Consider the following 21,108-nt stretch of genomic DNA (forward strand, 5'->3'; position numbering starts at 1 on the left):
AATCACGAGATAAGGAGGAAGACAGATGAGGCATGACAGAAAATAAAGATTTGATTGTGAAACATGTTACTACTGAAGAGACTTGGAGCTGAGGCTCAATGAGCAAGAAACACACCAACATTTCCAGGGAAGAGAGCGGACATCCAATCACAGCAACCTACTTAAGGAAGTCACTGGGCTCTTTAAGCTACCGGAATTTCAAATAATATGGTTTGAGATCATATAGTCCTCTGAATTTCATCACCCACTGCTATATTAAACAATGAACTCAGTGGGCTCTTGGCATCAACACAAATTTTACATATTCTAGTTTTACAGATACAATGTGGTTATTTGAGTGAAAATCAATGAACAGAGACAATGAAACAGTTTTTCAATAACAACTTTCATTGTATTTTACTCATGTATCTATGGACTATTAAGGCCACTTAAATGACAAGAAAAAAATATATAAATATAATAAAATTAGTAAAAGCCAGTAAGAAATACGAAAATTAAGGCGTAAGAATTAATTAGGCTGCGTGTCCCTTTCAAGGTGAATATCAAAAGATCAGCCGCCTGCGTTGAAATGAGGTATGGTGGTTGTGTGTTATATTTAAATATAGGTTTCACAAATAAAATACTTAATCTTGGAATAATTTTGGATCAAGATTTTGGGTCCAGAAGGAGAATTTAACTTTATCCTTGTAACTGAATGACTTTCTTTTCAAATTGCAAACTTATTCTTGCAACATGTAACTTTTTTAACTTTATTCTTGTAATATTATTCTCAAAATCTTGAATTATTTTCTTCAATATGGCCCCAATACTCTGTTGTGTGTAACAGGTCTTAAAAAACAGGGACATTTTTTGGTATGGGAGTCTACCTTGATCAGAGAGGAACTTAAACATTTCAGTTTTTGTATTCACATTGATGGGACAGTCCACTGCCACATGTTAATAGTTTCAAAATGTGAAGAAGATCACTTGTACAGTGAGTACATAGTTCAATAGACTACATTTTAAAAGCACTAAAAACATTATAACTCATTTTAAACAGCACGGTTTTCAATTGCATGCTATTTGTTTTTCAAGCCACTTCCTTTCAAACCTTGTCTTTATACACTTATCCTGTTTAGTTAGACATCAACACGGGACTTTGACTAATGTAAACAGAACCTTCTAATAAATACTTGAGTGACTAATACACATAATTTCCACTGTATTTTGTCTAACATGCCGCATATCACACAAGAGGGAGCGACACCAGGATGGGGTAGGAGGAAATCCCTGCTCGGCTCATTTCTCTGACCCCGACGTGCTCTCAGCTGCTCCGGAAAAACCTTGCCATCACCACCCAAACAAACACTCACTGACAGAGTTGAGAGCAGAGCAGGGAAGTCCCAAAAAAAACAGCGGCATGTTCGGCAGCAGTCTGGTGACCTGTTTTCTCATCTTCTGACTTTATAAACTTGCTTTGGCTTGTGGGCTGTTTTCCTGAACTGAATCTTAAATCTAACTGAAATAAATTTCAACACACATTGTGCTCTAAAGTATATACCTTGTGTGCATGAATAATCAATGTAATAATCAACCCTAATGTAATCTCAATCAACACCTCACCCCTAACCTTAAACAGAACCCCCAAAGTCATACTTTGCCTCACTAGGACCAGGCTTTGTTCACCATGAAGAGGACTGGTCCCGACAAGATTAGTGTTTGTAGATGAAAATGTCCCAAAGACGTACCAAAATCAGGCACACGCACACGCACACACACACACACACACACACACACACACATCTTAGTGAGGATACTCATTGGCATAATCCATTCCCGAGCCCCTTACCCGCCAAACTAAATGCGTAACCCTAATTCTAACCCTAAAACAAAGTCTTAACCCCAAAAGAGTCCATTAAAGGGAGGGTCACAAAGTGAGGACCGGCCAAAATGTCTCACTTTCCCAAAATGTCCTCACTCCGTCGGTTGTAGACTCAAACTGGTCCTCACAAAGAAGCTGTGCAAGAGCACACACACACACACACACACACACATCTTTAAAAACAGCTATTGTTGAGCACTCTAGATTATTTAAAGTAAAATGAAAGACACAAACAAAGAGGTTAAGTGTAGACTTGTAGTAAGACATTTTAGAGACTGTAGGGGTTTTCACACCTCAATCATACTGGCCAAAGTATGAAACTAGAGAAGCACTCTGAGAGCAGGTACCTCCTCAAAGGCTAATGTCCTATCTCGTCAAGTTAAAGAGGGCAAAAAAAAAATCGTAGATCTGCCTGATTATCCAAATCCGCTTCAAAATCGAAGGGGTTCTTCCTTGTGTTATGATTCAACCCTCCACAAAATTTGATGGAAATCAGTGTGATGGTTTTTGAGTAATCCTGCTAATTTACAAAACATATAAAAACAATGTAAACTCAATGTAAGAAAGGTTAATAGTTTTTTTAAGGAAACAATGATTTTTAAGACCTTACAAGATCTGCAGACTCAATGGAACAAACAAGATACAATGATTTTGGTCATTTGAATTTGTGTAAAACATCATCAGCAGACTGACCATTCCTGCAACACGTGCTTATTAAAACTGATTTCTCTAGGTCTGCTTGAAGAGAACTTGTTTAATTCACTTCCTCGAACTGCTCTCACCCCTCTGAGGGCGTCCATCAATACTCTCCTAAAGCTCTTCCTCTGTCATGTTTTTGTTCTTCAGCCTGACCTCTGCCTCCTTGGCCCGGGGCCATCCACCAGCTCTGCCTGCTGATGGCCAGTTATGATGACTGTGATGAATGCCCTCCCTGCATCACTTCCTCTGTTCGTTCTATTGGTCTTCCTATCTTGTTTTCACTTGTACCCTTCCTGAATATTTGACATTTCATTATTGTGGCGTCTGTTGATCCTTCTCTGCATGTTGTCTTCCTTAGCTCTCACTCCCATAATGTTGTGAAATAGAAGAGAAATAAAAATATCAAACTTGATTGAATCGTCTATTTAGAGGCATAAGAAAGAATTTTGATAAATAATATATTCTGTAAATCCAACCTACATTCAAGAATATTTGTTTGGAATACATACTTTAACAGTTTGTAAATACATTTCATAAAACATTTGCTACATTCAATTAAATCCATCCATTAACTGGCATCTGTTTTATATTTCTTTAATCTAAATTTTGTGTGGATTTACATATTGCAAAAGTATATTCTCTGTTTGTTTTAGAAAAACAGCCTCCTAACTCCGTAGACCTAATGATGCAAAATAGCATTTTCTCTGCTGGTCCTTTCTTGAATGAGAACTGGACTACACTAGAGCTATTCAGGATATACAAACTCGGCTAAGAGACACTGATCTACTTGGTTACACTACTGAACACAGACAAAAACACACCACAAATATATTAAATCCACACACACATACACAGGGCCCTCAATCTCACCTTCAGCTTCCAGTAGTTTAAGTTGCTGTCCAGTTCGTAGAAAGTACTTCCTGAGAATAACAAAAATAACAGCCAAAGGAATAGCAGCGATGAAGATGTACGGCCGTATGATGGAGACGGTGAAGATGGCACCCGTAACAATCAATGTCAGCTGGCGTGAGAGGAAAAAAGAGAATAATCAGATGTTGAGTGTGTATGTACAAGTCAGTTATGTTATATCACATTGTCCATTGTGTTGGTCGAATACCTGTATGAGGTCAAAGAGGACCAGAGGCAGCATGTCGTCTATAGTGGCCATGTCCTTGGTGAATCTGTTCATGATGCGACCTGGAGGAGGACAAAGAAGAAACAAATCAGAAACTAGAATAACAACAATGTGGTTATTCTAGTTTCTGACAGCCAGTTTAGTTTCACTCTACATACTTTTTTTCCCCAGATTCATGTAAGGTCACGAGACCTTTAACATTGACCACTTAAATCTAATCAGTTCATCTTTGAGTCCAAGTGACAACTGGTCAACATTTGAAGACTTGAGATATCAATGTTCGAGAGGGCAAAAAGATTTTGATTAGGCCACTGTGACATTGACCTACGACCACCCAACTCTAATATGTTAATCCGTGACTCCAAGTGAATATTTGTGCCAAATTTGAAAGGATTCTGTTGAGGCTTTGTTAAGATAACGCATTTAAGACGCCAAAAAGGATTTTCTGAAGTCCTTGACCTTAGACCACCAAATTCTGATCAGGTAATTCACGAGTTCAAGTAAAAATTTGCACTAAATTTAAAGAAATTCTCTTAAGGCATTCATGAGATAGTGTTGATAAGAACGGGATAGACAGACAATCGGATAATGATGCCTCAAGCTGTCACCAGTGCGAAAACATAAAAACAGTCCCTACTAATTCACGCTGTATGTTTATGTAGCATCCCATTGGTAACAGAAAATACTTCATAAGGGAGAAATAAACCACTGAATAAAAAGTTTGTTACAACAAAGATGGTGGTTATATGACACATAGTCTGCAACTCCCCAAATAAATCTGTCTTCTGCATTAGGAATTGTGCATGCAAAGTAGAAGCAGAACCTGAGTGTGTAGTTTAGGGACAGCTTAGGGGATTTCCCAATATGGCTGTCAGCCACTGGCTGTCCCCGGCACAATAACTCTGGCACTACTTTGGTACAATGTTCAATATGACTTATTAGTTGTAGTTCTACATGCAGAAAAAAAACACCTCTGAATTTTGTCAATTTTTTTTAACCAAACAAAAAAGCCATGAACATTTCTAACTGAGAAAAGCACCTGTCTTCATGGTGTTGAGCACAGCCATGGGGGCTCGCAGCACAGCGCTGAACATCTGCTCGTGCAGTCTTTTGGACACAGTGAGTAATGTGTGCACTAACGGGAGACCCCTGAAGAAGCCCAAGGCAAGCACACTCTCCGAAGTGGCCACGTAGATATAGATGATGTAATAAGCACTGGTCTTTGTGACGATTACTGCCAGGTGGCCGGGGGGCGAAGAGGCGTTGGGGTGCTGCTCACTGATGAAGTTGGGTGATGAAGGGTTTGCGCCGTCCCTCCAGATCTTTCTGGTAGAGCAGAGCAAAGGATGAAGAAGAAACATGGACTGAATTTTAGACTGAGAACAGGCACCGATTATATCGTAGCCCTGCCACTGCCAGTCTCTTGAATTTTAACATAACAGATACCAAAATGCTTTATGGTTGAAACTTATATGCATAACATGCAAAAACTGTTGAGTAAATGATACTTTATAAATCAAATACTACACTGGTCACAAAATCCAACATTTAAAAGCACATGCTCCTCAAAAAAATGTAATAAACAATTAGGAATTTACATGACCATTTTAAACTATTTTAACTCACGTTTAACATTTATAACAATTATATACTTCAACATATTGCATTAAAGTCCTGTAGAAAAGAAAAACGATGTTACTTTGATGCCTTTGTGGTAACTATAACCATTATAACAATTGCACTCATAAATCTGAAAACACCTTCAACATGTGTTGAGTTTCAGTACAGACAGCAACACCAGCCTTTGCCTCAAAAACATTACATTGAACTTACTCAGTTATGAGATAAATGCCAATGACTGAACCAGCAACCTATTGGTGGAAAGAAGAAAAACAAACGGTTACTGCTAAATTCAATTAAATTTATATGAATTTAAAAAATGGTGGTGGCTTAACCTCAATGACGAAGACTAAGACGATGAAAATGAGGACGTAGACTAAGCTCTTATTGGTGGTGATGTAGCGCAGGTAAGTGCTCCATGAGGTAGTTTCAAAGACGTTCTCACGGTCATCTGCAAAGCATTGCTGTGGAGAAACAGGATTACTCGTAACATACAGTCACACTGAACATAAACTCTTATTAACTTGAAAATGAAAAGGTGACATTATACATTCAAATAAATCTACTTATCTACACTAATACGCCTTGAAAAAGGTTCTACCTCCATGTCTTCTTCATCCACTTCTTCACTAATGTCATAAACGCTGTCCTTGGATAAGCGACGGGCATAAATGTCCAGTTCAGACGCCAGATCGCACTGCGGTGTAATGGACAGTTTTCTTCTGAAGGACGACTGCATCTGCTCTCTCCGCTCTTGACCGTGTGCGTTGGTGATGAATGCCAGGACAGACTGGCGCCTCTGCCCGTTGAAATGCTGCAACCCATGGTGGTACAGGTTCCCCCTGGGGAGCACCTCCTCTACTTGATCATCCTCGGGTACCACAGAGAATCTTCTCTCTGAAAGTTCACAAACCCCGTCCTCTATTATTGAGGACTGTGGTGCATTTAAAGTCTGTTGCGAGTTCCCAATGAAGGAAAACTTGCGGGCAGCTGCCAGGGGGCTAAGGATGAGGGACTGTTTGCGTTTTTCTGGGTAGCCATCGCCCACAGGGTGGCCTTGAGATCCAGAACCGATTATTGGAGGTGGTTGCTGGCGAAACGACTGCCGAATTGGCTCTGGTCCTCGGAAGCCGGCAGTTTCATCTACGGAGACTCTGCGGAGAGTTTCTGTGAGAATGGAGCTGCGTCGCTCTGCGTTGATGTTATCGTAAGCTTGAAGGCCAAGGAGGAGGGAGCTGAAGTCGGGGCGCTGGGCCTGCAGCTCTGAGAAGGTGCCGTAGAAGTAGCAGTCGCCGTTGTGCAGCAGAATAATTTTGTCTGCCCGTTTGAGATGCTCCAACTTGCTGGTGACCACAATACGAGTCTTGGAGGCCATAAGTTTACAGACGCATCTGTGTAGTGATTCAGAAAAGGGAGAAAAGTGTCACATTTTACTTCTATTCTGAGAACCACGCCTTACTATAAAACAAAGGAGCTGCTTGTGATGTGAAATCCTAAAAGAATAATTTTACATTACATCGACATAATTATTTGTTATTCAACTTAAATCCCATTTCCTGAGAAGGTTAGAGTGAAAATGACCAGTCAAGCAGTGTGTGGTTGTCACAAGCAGAGATAACCTTGACCTTGAATGTAAACTTTCACTCAGCTACCCCCACCGCCCCCACATGAAAGACTCTCTGTATGGAAACACACTTCTCAAAGATCTCTTTCTCTGTCACGATGTCCAGGTGGGTGAAAGGTGCATCCAGCAGGTAGAGGTCGGCATCTTTGTACACAGCTCTAAGAGAGAAAACCAAAACATGCAGAGTGAGTTAGACAGCGTGAGGTAAAAATTAGGGAAATGTGACAAATCGTGACATATAGCAAACAAATGTTAAGGCAAGATAAAAACAGAAAATAGTGAGTGAAAAAAAACAGGAAGCAATAAGAGAGACAGAAAAACCTCATATCACAGTAGTGTAAATGAGGATGTCAGGTCCCTATGGGAATAGATCGATACGAGTAAATACTAACAGTGATGGCAGGAGCTAAAAACCAAGTGAGTGGCCGCAAATTGATGCCCACACTTTAAAACAGTAAATAATGCATGGGAACAGGAGACTAATCCATGCAGAGACTTAATGGAGTAATACAGCTGTACTGAGGCTGTAGAAAGCACTCATCAGTGAAGAGTGAGACCATGAAACAGTCACACAGAAAAGAGTGAGAGGGGACTGTTATCAGCTTTTGAAGTTTAAGATTATCTCCTGTGCAGGCTTGATTAATCACACTGTTGGGAAACAATACTGTAACAGGACATCAAATCCTAAATATGTAGCTTTTAAAGAATAGGACATTTTTTACATTAATAGATTATGTCCTAGTGATTTCATTTATTGTGAGCTACAATGTGTCTTCACACCTAATGTCTACAGAGGCTGGAGAAGTGAACGTGTGTTGATGTTTAAAAGGAAAACAAAATGCTACTTGCTGTAAGTCTAAAGAGATTTGTTTTCATTACAAGGATATTTGTCCTTTTTCTATTTCATGTTCTATTTTTGTCCAAAAACAAGATCAAACAAAGACAGGACAAAACAAAGACAGCCATTATAACTAATGAAAACGGGTGAATGACAGATGATCAGGTGAGACAGTGAGTACCTGGCCAGGCCGAGGCGAGCCCTTTGACCACCACTGAGGGTTACCCCGCCTTCAACAAGGAGCGTCTTGTCTTTCTCTGGCAGCAAGGCAAAGTCCTAGAGAGGGGAACAAGGGATGTGTGGGTCAAACACATGCATGCACGGATTTGTGTACAACAGCAAGAGGATTGCTTTCCTACATGGAGCCTTGGTATTTAACATTTTTAATATCATTGCCTGTTGTATTTTCTAAAGTATGAATAGTCATGGAGCATGCTGTACTGTACCAGTAATCTAAATGCTACAGTTCCTGAAACTAGGTCAGTGGTTTGAAGATATGCCGTCAGCTTAAATTGTATCCACTTATTCTGATAACTTTGGAAAAGAAACGCATCATTAATAAATAAAAGTTGATGGTCTTACAACAGAAGATCAAAATATGGCATATTTCTAACTGGTGAAATGTTTCAATGAAAAGGGGGAAAATCTCAATCTAATCCAAATGCAAACAGCATAACAAGAGTAAGAGTTTGTTTCTCCTGCAGATGAAAGCTTGTGATGACTTTTTACCAATTGAATACTTGTTGTATGACATGTGTACAACTTAGCACTGTAGGAGGGCCTGTTATCCTTGCACCATGTCCTTGTGTTAGGGTTTCACTCTGCATTAAGATTGCCTAAAACAGACAAATATCTGAATATAGGAGGCAGGAAATATAGTATAATATACATTTATGAGGCATGTTGTATTCAATGAGGTTCTTAAACAAATGTTACGTTAAGTTGATATATGGATCTTTGAGTTTTGTGTCAAAGAAATTAAAAGATCATTGTTGCTTTTTTAACAGATCAAAAGAAAGTATTTGCCTGTCTCTATTTACTAACATGCACAATCAATCTTTTTAATAGTTTAATACAACTGCAGATATTTCTTCTCACACACTCAGCACTGTGTATGGAACAAACACCAACACACGATGATGTTCACCTGGTAATCAGACTAATTCATGTTCAGATGATCAACACTGATTTATTGTCAAACCACACAAAAGACACAACTCACACATGGGATGAGAGGCACATGAAGTACATGTCACAAGTAGAGATATATGGTGCATTCAGTGGTAAGTGACAATGAAAATAGACGCTCACACCGATAAGGATGAAGTGACAGCACAGGTTTATCATCGTTAAAACGTCCTACCTGTTTATTGTCGGCTTCCGCTGTCCTGACAGGAGCGCATAGGGGATCAAGTTAACAGGTTGTTTAACAGCTTGTAAAATAAGTCAGCATAGTAAAAAGACATGTTGTGTGTCTTACTGTGAACAAAAAGCATCTGCCAGGCCAGCAGCCTCGAGGCTGGAGGCATAAGATGAGTTTACAGTGGCAGGACCACCCAGGGCTGTCTGTCTGGAGCAACAATAGTGAGGAGTTACAGTCACAAGCCCACTAAACAACTCGTCTCTGTCTGGACAAATCTGCTTTAGTTGTCACTCCAGTCTGTCAGGGTTGCCCTGGGGATTTTTCGACAGTAGAAAATTCAGTATTTGCGATTAGTACTTAAAGTTATGGTTGGTTATTTGTTTTTGTAATAATTTTATCTCCCATTACTTCCCTCATAGCCATCAATAAGAAAAAGAAAAAAAGCCGGTGTCTGTGGCCCCTCGCAGGACGTTTATTAACACGACCAATCATTTCATTTGGACAGGATGAAATGATTGGCAGGCAAACCAGTCCGTCACAAACCAACCTGCCTGCATGCCAAATAGAGACGATAGTCAGAAGTTAGCGAGACTTTGTACCAACTGCAATGTCAGACTTATACAGAACAAATACGAATTACTTCAAACAATGCTTTAGCTCCAACCCTTTCATCTTAGAGGAGGCCTCAAGACTCACAAAGCACACAGACAGACTTCCTGTCATTTCCACACAATACTTCATGTAGCTGTACTGACAGTGTGACTCCTCTCCATGCTTTTGTTATTTAAGTTTCACTGACGCGTCTCCTCAAAGACAAAATGGAAGCTGGCTTTAACACGCAGATGTCAACATTGCCTGCCAGCTCTGTTTGCTGTGACAACATGTTGTGTTTTTAATCACAACCACTGAGGCACTGTCAGTGTGACAGGAAATGGGAGCTGGCAGTAAACAGATATGATGACATGAGCTGCTGCATTGATTCTAGTATAACTAATACTAATACAGTGTATGTAATAACGACAATTCAATGTGGCCATTTCTAGAAAGTTTGACTTGTTACATTACTCACTGTTACTTCACTGTATATATGATACTCACTTTTTTGTATACTTGACAAGTACACAAGGTTTCTGAAGAATCTCTAGGTCAAATATCTAATTCTTAGAGTTAATATCTAAATTGTTAATGTTATGCATTTACATCATATAATTATGCATTATCAAGGTGTATAAACTCACCAAGCAGTTTACAGCTAAGATATCATTTTTTTTCTTCAAGCGCCCAGATGGGAAGCCGGTTAGGCCCGTAACCGCCCGTACAGGACTCTCAAAGATATAAAAGCTAACACACCCACAAAGAGGGACAATTTTGCCTGTCATCTAGAGCCGGGATTCTATTGGTTGCACAAAAAGATTTGAACTTGAAATCAATAAATCCAGCTCTCAAACTGAAAACATGCTCTTGAATAGAGAATACGAAAATCTAACATCAACAGCAGAACCAATGAAACGGATCACAGCCTTATATTCCTACTGACCATGTGCATTTCTTTATGGTCAAAATTCCCTATCTTCTACTGGCTCCTTCCAGCAGGATGAAACACCATCTCAAACAGGTTACTTGAACATGAGGAGTTCAATGTGTCACTAGATCTGATTTAAACATGTTTGTGATGTAGTAGAACAGAAAATATGTAGCGTGAATGTGCCGTCGACAAATGTGCAGAAGTTATGTGATGCAGTCATGTCAACGCAGATCAGAGGAACCAAGGTAAAAGGGAGGGGCTACACAGTGTAAGTATGGTGTTCCTAATAAAGTATTCGACAAGTGAATAAATCTAAGTCTAAAACAAAATATTTGATGATTTAATATTACGTTTCAGATGTAACAAACCCACAGACCTGATGGTTCGCCTGTACAACTCATCTGTATTGTGACGTCCACTGCTGTGAACCAACAAGCTCATATTCCATCCCACTGAGATGACGCGGGATTTCCATGGCAACAGAGACAGACATTATTCTGCTGAGAGGCCGTCACTCAACACTGAGGCTCATAAGTGCATGAGTGTGTGTATGTGCATCAGCATATGAGACAGAATGTGCAGGCATGTGTGTCTTTGTCTGTGTGTGAGGGACATAATGGGTGTAAATGTGGACTGGGGGGAAATCTGAACCTGCTTGATGCTGTGCAGAGGCTCCAAAAGACGAGAAGATGGATTTACTACAGAAAACTGCCATGAAACACTGAGCCATTTGTCATTTTTCACAGTATGTGATTTACAGTGACTCAACATATACCATGTTCATCGACATCTTTACCTTTGTTTGCACTTTTATTCGGTGGCTGTGTTTGTCCATTATCTGTTCCAAACATAAAAACATCAAAATATGGCTAAGCCAACTCTTTCATCATCATGAAAAGCCTTGATAACTTCTATTTTCTTCTATAAAAAATGTTGTGTTTGATATAAAAAGCAGGAGATCTGTGTAGTTTACATAAGAAGCAATCTGGGAGCCTTTCAGCTATCGTCTGATAACGAATTAGCCTCTGGGAGCAACGGCCAATATTTTGGGGTTTTAGGTGTAGACAGCAGATATCCCGGCCCAGACTCCAGCTTCTGTTCGCCATACACTGCAGTCCGACTAGTTTCTTTTATAAATTGAGTCAAACGTTTCTCCGCAAAAACACTAACAGGGATACTTTGCATAGGTGTTGTAGGTCCAGAATACATTTTGGCTAATCTCTATTAACAGCTATCTGCCTATGAATGCAGCTAAATAAAAAAGCTGATGCATTTGGGTCAATGTGTTCCACTTCTGTTTACCGGCGGGCAACCAAAGCTTGCACAAACGTGCTCAATATACAAAGAAAATACTTAATCAGCAGAACAGAAGAAGATAGACAAATGAATGTACCTCTTCTAGCTGGCAGGCCTTGATGATGGAGGTGTAGCGGTACTCATCGTAGGTCAGGCCAAACAGGATGTTGTCACGGATCGTCCCCGGCATGATCCAGGAAGTCTGTGGTGAGAAGGAGATGCGGCCACTGTGTCTGATTTTACCCTCTGATGGCACCAACTCTCCAAGGATCATCATGAGCAGGGAACTCTGGATGAAATGGAAAAAAAGATGTTCTGTTTTTGACTACATTTTATAAAGATGTTGCTGTCACAAAGATGTTGCTGTCACATGTCACAAAGATGTTGCTGTCATTCACTAATAAATAGTGAATGAGAGGATTTCTTTGATCTACCTTTCCTGAGCCAGTGGATCCAGCCACTGCCAGCATCTTGCCCTTTTCCAGGTACAGGTTGATGTTTTTAAGGACAGGTGTGACGTATAGGTTGGTGAAGAAGAGGCCGGCGTCACCGTTCAGGTGTCCATTTGCTTTGCTCTCCTGCTTAATCTTCTCAAACAGCTCACCGATGCCCTGCAGAGGAGTTGAAAAAAGGGGGAGCCTTTCACTGATGTGAACAAATCTTGGGAGGATGTGAAGATATTCAAAAAAATGTAATATCGCTAATATAAAATACAATTAGAGAATATAAAAAAAGGACTGAAACTGAAACATGCAATACATTGTGTGCACTTTACCTGCATTTTATATAAATATATATAATATATTATAAATCAGACATTAATCTTGATTGAACAAATTTTACATCTATCAAATAATTCCAGAAATCTCAATGCATATCTTGAGAAACATACATTCAATTTTAATAAATAAAAACAGGCGACCAGCCCTCTGTAGCAGCCGCAGCTTGGACTCATCAACGTAAGTGACTTTCGTGATCACAACAGCAAAGACATATTGATTCTCCAGTTCTGGGTTCTGCATACTGAGCTTCACTGAACTTTGAAAGAACAGGTGAACAGCTCTTTGTGCAGTCGTGTGAAGCAGTTTCAGGCTTCTGTGGACTGAGTCCAGCAGCTGGTCTGTATTTTCTGCAGCTCAATTCCTGCAGGTAACTTTTACAGTTTCAGAAAGAAAGCTGTAGCCAGCATCACCACAGGTCAAGCAAACAACTCATTCCAAACACTAGGTTTACATAAATACAACTAAGTGAGTGTGTCTGTCAGGCAGTGACACCAGGCCAACAACTGTGAGAAACAAGAGACTCTCCAAAGACAGAGGACAACTCTCAAAGTCTTCACAATGGCCTCATTTCACCTCATCTGTCACTGCCTCTGTAAAGATTAATGGGTGACACATCTCGCTGATAGAAAAAGGGGAACTCTGCTGGACTCGCCGGCTTAATCATCGACCTCAGTGACGCTCTATGGGTCACCGTTCCCCTAACGCTTGGGCTTGCGGTGGTTTGTTTAGGTTTGCTAGTGCAATTCTCATTCAAATGAGCTGACGTACGTGTTGTCAACAGTAAAGAAAGGCAACACCCCTCCTATTCATCTGCGAATGGCACATTCCAGGAAAAGGAGAAAGCAAGAGGAGAATCTGGGAATTAGGCGATGAACACAACCCTGAATGTCAAAGGGAGATCCAGCGTTCCCAGCTAGGTTTGGTGATGACACCAAGGTAATTAATTATGATAAGTGATAGAAAAAAAGCCAGCGTTAGATATTTGTTTTCTCACGGTACTGGGTGGTCAATGAATTACACCCATTAGACTAAGTTTACAGCCTCTGCCTATAGATAAGATTATACTCCCCATTCCCAGTGATGATGAGGCTGTCACTAATTTACCTGTGATGCACAGTGGATTAAGGGGCGGTGGGAATTTACCTTCTTTAAATATATCATTGTCCTCTTACAGTGTTGACACACACATACTGTAAATCTACTACAGCCTGTCATGTTGAACAAGCCAATATACCAATCTGACTGTTTGGCTCCTCTGTTCTTACTTAAATAAAGCAACAGCTGAATATTACCATCAGTTCAAAACTAATTTTGTTATGGTCAGTTTTCCACACACAAGGAACCTATGCACACATCCATCTACAACAACACCTTTAAGCTTTATTAATTTAGGATCACTCTCATGCCAAACTATGGATGTTTATGATTTAACATTCAGATTTTGGTCAATTACACATTAATAGAGATTGCAGGAAGCTGTATCAATATTTCTTTAGCGAAGGGGGTTCCATTCAAGGTGTTTTCAGTGGATTTTAGCTTCGTGTTGCACTGTGAGCAAACCTCATCAGAGCACATGGTGTGTTACAAATACACAAATAAACAGTTTCCCCCGTCAGTGGATAGGGGAGTAGTTGGGAGAATGGGGGGATATATAAGGGTTGGGTGTGTTCTTATAATGGTGCTTCAACCGGAGTGAGCTCCTCTAGGATCCTTGTCTTTAAATGTGAACCCCAGTTAGAAACTCTATTATCCAGTCATTCATATCCCACTTAATCATATGATAACCAAATTCACGCCACATATCCAGTTTAAAATTACAGTCTTTTGCATGTTCCTTTGAGCCGGAGTGAGCTCCTTAACCAGAGTATACAGAGGAGGAATCAAGACGAAGACCACATAAAGAAAGAAGGCCGCCTGGTTATCTCCAAGACTACCATACAGAACTGTACAATCAAGTCATTGTGTGGGATGAAGCACTAGGCCCTTCGCCTCCACAAACGGTTCTCCTGAGGCAAGAAACAGCAGAGTTGAAAAGCTTGGTTGAAGAACTTAAAGATAGACCTGAACTGTATGAACAGTGTAATTCTGAAGTAGATGAATATGAAGAGCAGAATGGTGATGAACAGATTCATGGTGTGATGACCAGCACAAGGGAAAATACACACCTTATGATAAAGCACATTCAGAGCCTTTACTCTCAGAGTCTATACATGTAGCAGAATGTGGTAACATTTCTCAGTCAGTGCAAAGACACCCCTGCTTAGGGATTCGACCACATAATGATCCTGAAGAATCAGTAAACATGGTGCAGAAACCTTGCACAATGCAAGCCCAATCTGCTACTATAGTATCTGAAAATACACCCTCTGTTCAGGTCAGCCAAGTGCCCCTAGCCCCTGGATATGTCTGTCAAGCGCCCCCAGCTGCCTATTCTGCTAGTCAAATCACCTCAGCTCCTGCTACTACCGGCCAATGGACTTCAGTCCAAGCACATGGCAGTCAAGCACTCCCTATTCACAACCCTTAGCCAAGCACCCTCAGCGTTAGCACCTTTCAGCCGAGCACTGCCTGCTCATGCATATTCCACCAAACCATCTTCAGTCTCTGTGCCTTTCCCCCAGGCACATCCAGTCCAAACACAGAGGGGCAATTTACGAAAGTTCATTTTAGCCAACCACCTGTAGCCCAGGGGTAGCACAGCCAAACACCACAAACCCAGGTGCATTTTGGTCAAGCGCTCTCTGCTCTCATGTTCAGCAAAGCCATCTATGTTCTCTTCAAGCACCTGCAGCTCATCGACAGTCTGCTCCTGGACTTTCACTCCATGCTGACCAAATCACACCTCAAGTTTATTCACCTCAATCAGTATATCCAAACCCACCTCTAATTCCATTGCAGCCTGCGCTACCTGTTACACCACATATCATGACCATCAGCAGCCATATCATGGCAAAACCAGGCTGAAAATACTACTGCCTTCAGCTGCTTAGTATCTTGGCCTTGATGGGGCGGCTTAGAACGTTGACCTGCCTACAGTGAGGCAAGAAACACCGACCATGGAGGGTAAATTAATTGCCCTAAAAATTGCTGCAGCATCAAATCCAGACAGACCATACACAATAGAAGGGACCTTTACATCTGAACCCAGTTCTTCTTCCATTCAGAGCAAAGAGGGTACCTTCAGCAGTAAAAACTAGACTTGGCTGGGTTCTCCAAGTGCCTACATCTTTGCCTGGATCAGAGGACACACCTCACAGTCTATCCATCTCAACAACAAACCCCTATACGGAGCTAAAGCTTGATGTGGAACATGTGTGGCAGGCAGACATCCTCCCCTATAGAAATTAGAAGTTCATAACTAGATCCAAACAGGATAAATGATGGAATGGAACTTCTAGAGCAAAGGACCATAAGAGCAGTTGTCCTCTAACCAGAAGTTTGGCGGTTCAATCCCAGTCTTCCCTATTCCGAATGCCGAAGTGTCCTTGGGCAAGATACTGACAGAGATGCACTGTATGAATGTTTGTGAATGGGTGAATGTAAAACTGTACAGTAAAGTACAGACCATTTACAGAACAATTACCCCAAACTTCAGGCCCCCAAAGAATCTGTGATTCCTCTCCTTTCAGTAGCTGAAATCGACATTAATGTAATCGATTAACTGATTCAGACATAACAAACCTCATCCCACGATGCAGACACATTAACCAGTTCTACTTCACTCGTGGTGAGGTTGTACTCCAGCACTCTGTACTCTTCCTTCATCAAGAATTCCTGGAAACAAAACAAACAAAAGACATCAAGGATAGGCAGTAGTTTGAGTATACGTACAGTGGCACATTTGCTCTGTACAAACCTGTTAAAGTTGACATTTTTCATTGAATCTGTTGATGAGCAACACTGTGTGTTTATGTGTTTATACTGATTATACTTAAAGGCATATAACTAATTGATAGATATCTCACACCCCCCGTCCCTAGACCCACCTCAATCTTCTTGATCAGTGCCAGCGTGTCGTACCACATCTGGATGGATCCCGGCAGCTGACGGGTCAGCGTCATACGCAGAACCATGCAGTAAGAGGCTGTGGTGAAGATTCGACGCAGTATGATGCCTTTGCTGAGTGCATGAGGCACAATGGCTGATACGATAACCAAGATGGCAGAGAAGAAGTAAGAAGCACTGTAGAAGTAACGCAGAGAACCGATCTTCCTCGTCAGTGTCATCTCGTCCCTGAGGAGGGAGGGGAAAAGCATATATGCTTTATTAAGACTGTGTAAGTATATTCAAGTTCAATAAAGCTTTCAGTGGTTTCAGTTTATATTTAACTTTAATTGAACTTTAATACTGCAATATTAAGTTCTTGTAATGAAGCATGACAGTAGATTTTGTCTTCAAAGAGCGACCAAAAAACATCCTAAAAAGGCACATTGGAAAACAGTGCATCAGTTTTCATGCTGCTATTATCAGGTAAATGTGAAGTCTTGTCCTCGTGTTAGCTCTGATACTAATCAAATATTTCGGCACCATGACATCAAAACTCTTTCATAAATTTATTGCACTTGCCAATTACAGTGATGCTGCTTCTGGCTCTAACAGGCATCAGTAACGACAGCATGGTTATGCAGAGTAACCACGTTTTAACATCTCCCTCTGAATTTTGGCACCACGTTGACTCAACTTCTACTGTACAGTCAAAGCCCTTTAAATGTGAAGTTGGCTTACTCTCTATGGGGCTGGTTTCATTAGAATTTTCTGTTTATTACAGTATTTCTACGATACATGATGTACTGTACAGGTAGCATAAAAAAAGAAAGAAATGTGATTAGGGTTCGGGTTCAAATCATTCTTGACTTTAGGATGTATTGAACCCTGTTATATTTTAATCATTTAAATGACGTGCAGATACATTGTTACAGCTATCCTTTTGACCCAGAAAGGTTTAATAAAAACAATGAATAATTATAATAATAATTTAATTATTAGGGACATTATTCTTGTATTGTCTTGTGAAGTTGTGGTTGTGGTGGTATCTTACTGCCTTATGTTCTTGATGATGGTCTCCATCACCTCCTCCCAGCCATACGCCTTCACAGAGTGGATGTTCTCCACGATCTCAGAGGTGAGGGCCAGGCGGCGGCTGATCATCCCTGCTCGTTTTACCCTGTTGACGGGCGACAGATTTTAAATCACCCACTCAAAGCAGCATCACAAATACATAAATTAACATTTCTGTGTGCATGCAGATGCACAAGCAGGCACACATCCACCATAGACAGACACATAAAGTCACCATCAGGGTTTTTCCTTCATAGAGAATTGCAAGGCAGCCGCCTCCATCAAATTTTGTGCCGCCTCCACCTCCGACAAAATTCTTGTACAGTGGAAACCGCTTATAGTGATCACGTTTGTCCTGGGCCAAATTCATCACTATGAGCGATTGATTACGATAACTGACTTGCGTGGCTTCTGTAGGATAGTCCCAGAACTTGAGGGAAAGGTAACGGCGCACAAAGTAAATACATAGACTGCAACACATTAGGGAACTGAATAATAACAAATTTAGGTTTGCTTCTTATGTAAATGGCTCATGTTGTATGTTGTGTTTATGTGTTGCAGTGCTTCCCCACCGATGAGGTCCCATCTTCTGTGAGAGCCAGGCCTGGATGATACCCAGCAGGGTCAGTGCTGCCAGGGCGCAGAAGCCGTTCACCTCGATCAGTTCCCATAGCAGACCCACACACAGGATACACTGCAGGGGGGTGATCCACACAAAATGGGCCAGACCCAGGCTCTGGAATACAAACACACACATACACACGACATGAGTGTGAGATGGAATATGACTTACACATTCCGATGAGGAGACATTCTTTTGCACCTGACCACAGAAAGGTCAAGGGTCAGCTTCAAGGAAACCTCTATAATTTAAATAATTCTTGATCATATGGTAGGAATGATATTATCATGCGTTACTTTGAAATCAGAAAATCATATAATGAAGTAATGCAACTTTTGTAACCAATAACAATGGAGAGAGACAATCTATAGCTTATTTGGATTCATAGTATTAAAAATGACTTCATGATAAAAAAAAGAATTACTACTGTGCCTGATTGTGGTATTTACAGCATGTGCATCAGTACTGCTTTGTCATTGCTATGTGTTTTGTTTGTTTGTTTTGTTTATTCTTTATTTGTATTTATTTAATAGATGGGTTCTTATTGCTGTACATGAAATGTGGGGACTGCAATAGAATGTATGTAAGATAACACTGACAGACTACAAAATGCAACGTAGAAAGACAATGTGAAAGTACAGAAGCAGCGACTGTAGAAAATAAAGAAACAAAGAAAGTATCAATACCATTTAGCAATGTGCTGATGAATATCAGCTGCTCTGTAGGTGAGACACTTTTACAGTTCTCACCTCAATAAGTTGTTACTGTTTGATCCACTCACCTGAAAAGTGAAAACTTTAATTCTGCTGAATATCAACCAGCCTCCTTTTAACAAACACATGTCACACACTAGACTAGATAACGCCCACCAGGAGACAGTGGTGCTTTACCCAGGCCACATGCAAGCCAGGTGATAATTGTCTCACAGTAGGTGGCAGAGTGTTTCCACATTCAGAGCCTCAGTGAGACTCAGAACACAAACACACACACACACACACACACACACACACACACACACACACACACACACACACACACACACACACACACACACACACACACACACACACACACACACACACACACACGCACGCCCTCTAGCTATGTTGTCTTGCATAATAAGAAATGTGTCTCTCAACACTTTGCTTTGTACACACACCTAATTGTGTTTGAATGTGTGTGTATTGATCCCGATTATTTGTCCTCCAATTGTCCTTCAGTAAAGAGAACACATCACCGAGTGGTGGTAATAAAATGGATCCATTGAAGTCAGTCAGGGTGTCAACTGTCATTGTCTCCCAGGTATTCATGAGTGGAAAACTACTGTATGGCTTTTGTGACTTTTCAGGTAACCAAATGTCTGCACCGTAACCACATTTTCAGGTAACCAAATGTCTGCACCGTGAATATATATAGAAACAATGTTTCTAAATACATCAGGCTAAACACATGATGGTAAATTATATGATAATCAACTTCCTGAAAATTAAAGTCTGATTTGGCAATGCAGATCATGAAATGTGTTGTCGCTCTGTACTATCACCTCTGATGAGATTTAAAAGCCATATATATATATATATATGGGGATTTATGCTTATTTCCAACTGTATTTTTATACTGGGACTCCACTGGAGTCCCATTGTATTATTCACAGTTTTAAAAAGCACTCACACAGTTAAATAGATTATATCTTGCTGAATTCACAGAGTAAAATATGTAAGAACACACACTGAAAACATTCACCATTGTGTAAGTAGCATACTGGCTAACTAGCAAACACTAGGGAAAACTCCAGTACATAGACGGCCCCATTAAACAGCTGACTCACTGTCATTTCCTTTCAACATGAGTCAACAAACTGCAACCATTAAAGCAATGATGCAGTTGTACAATGTTTGTGTAGCAATAGTTTGTTTTATGAGCCAGAACAGAACCGCACACACTACGTATGGTCCCTGACATAACATCACATGAAACTAACAACCTGAGCAACAAATCATAATGATGAGTTCTGGGGTTTATACAGTGATGTCATACATGGCCACTGGACTCTAACTGAGGGAAATCAGTTGTAGCAACAGAGGACTTTAATCCCTGTACTGAACTGAAACATTTAGAGAAAAAGAGCTGTGCTTGGAGAAGATGCCAGCAGTCTGACGCCTGAGTTTTTGTCTCACAAGGACTATCTAACACACGTTTATTTGAAATGTATTCCATGTTTTACATGGACATCCAACATTGTAACATTATATGACAGAAATCACTGAAAACCACAGTAAGACCCTTTTGAGAAATCAACACACCTGCATAGACCACCATACACCCAGATACTCTCATGATCATGCAAACAGGACAAAAAATAACCAGGTTTCCCTGTATTCAATTTAAACACCATACTTAAAATGTAATCAAAATCAGAACACTAAAATGCAATAACGAGAATGACACTCAGTAGAGCACATACTTCCGCCAAGGCCTGATAGTCCCCTTAAAGTCAATCCAGCAGCACCAAAGTACACACCCTCATAGATACCAGTTCCCTAAATGTGCCTGATGTTTCTCATCTAGATCCCAAAATTATTCCCGAATCATTCCTGGATCGATCCACTCATCTGGATCTGAATCAAAATATATTGGGTTCTTCTCTGACTCATACCACATGCTTCCACCAAGTTTCATGGTAAT

At 40.6% G+C, this 21,108-nt stretch overlaps 1 protein-coding gene across 1 annotated transcript in view; it reads right to left on the reverse strand.

Moving 5' to 3' along the window:
* cftr (CF transmembrane conductance regulator) overlaps positions 1–21,108 on the reverse strand; it is a 41,193-nt gene that overhangs the window by 11,099 nt on the left and 8,986 nt on the right. The window contains exons 6-19 of the mRNA XM_034587815.1: positions 18,374–18,537; positions 17,782–17,907; positions 16,730–16,976; positions 16,425–16,517; positions 12,396–12,572; positions 12,059–12,250; positions 7,959–8,053; positions 7,011–7,097; positions 5,917–6,706; positions 5,651–5,779; positions 5,529–5,566; positions 4,735–5,021; positions 3,678–3,757; positions 3,431–3,581 (exon numbers count right to left, since the gene is read on the reverse strand). Of these exons, the coding sequence (XP_034443706.1) occupies positions 3,431–3,581; positions 3,678–3,757; positions 4,735–5,021; positions 5,529–5,566; positions 5,651–5,779; positions 5,917–6,706; positions 7,011–7,097; positions 7,959–8,053; positions 12,059–12,250; positions 12,396–12,572; positions 16,425–16,517; positions 16,730–16,976; positions 17,782–17,907; positions 18,374–18,537 (2,656 nt within the window). The remainder of the gene's footprint in view (positions 1–3,430; positions 3,582–3,677; positions 3,758–4,734; positions 5,022–5,528; positions 5,567–5,650; positions 5,780–5,916; positions 6,707–7,010; positions 7,098–7,958; positions 8,054–12,058; positions 12,251–12,395; positions 12,573–16,424; positions 16,518–16,729; positions 16,977–17,781; positions 17,908–18,373; positions 18,538–21,108) is intronic.

Source organism: Hippoglossus hippoglossus, chromosome 6, assembly GCF_009819705.1.
Source record: "Hippoglossus hippoglossus isolate fHipHip1 chromosome 6, fHipHip1.pri, whole genome shotgun sequence".
Taxonomy (NCBI): domain Eukaryota; kingdom Metazoa; phylum Chordata; class Actinopteri; order Pleuronectiformes; family Pleuronectidae; genus Hippoglossus; species Hippoglossus hippoglossus.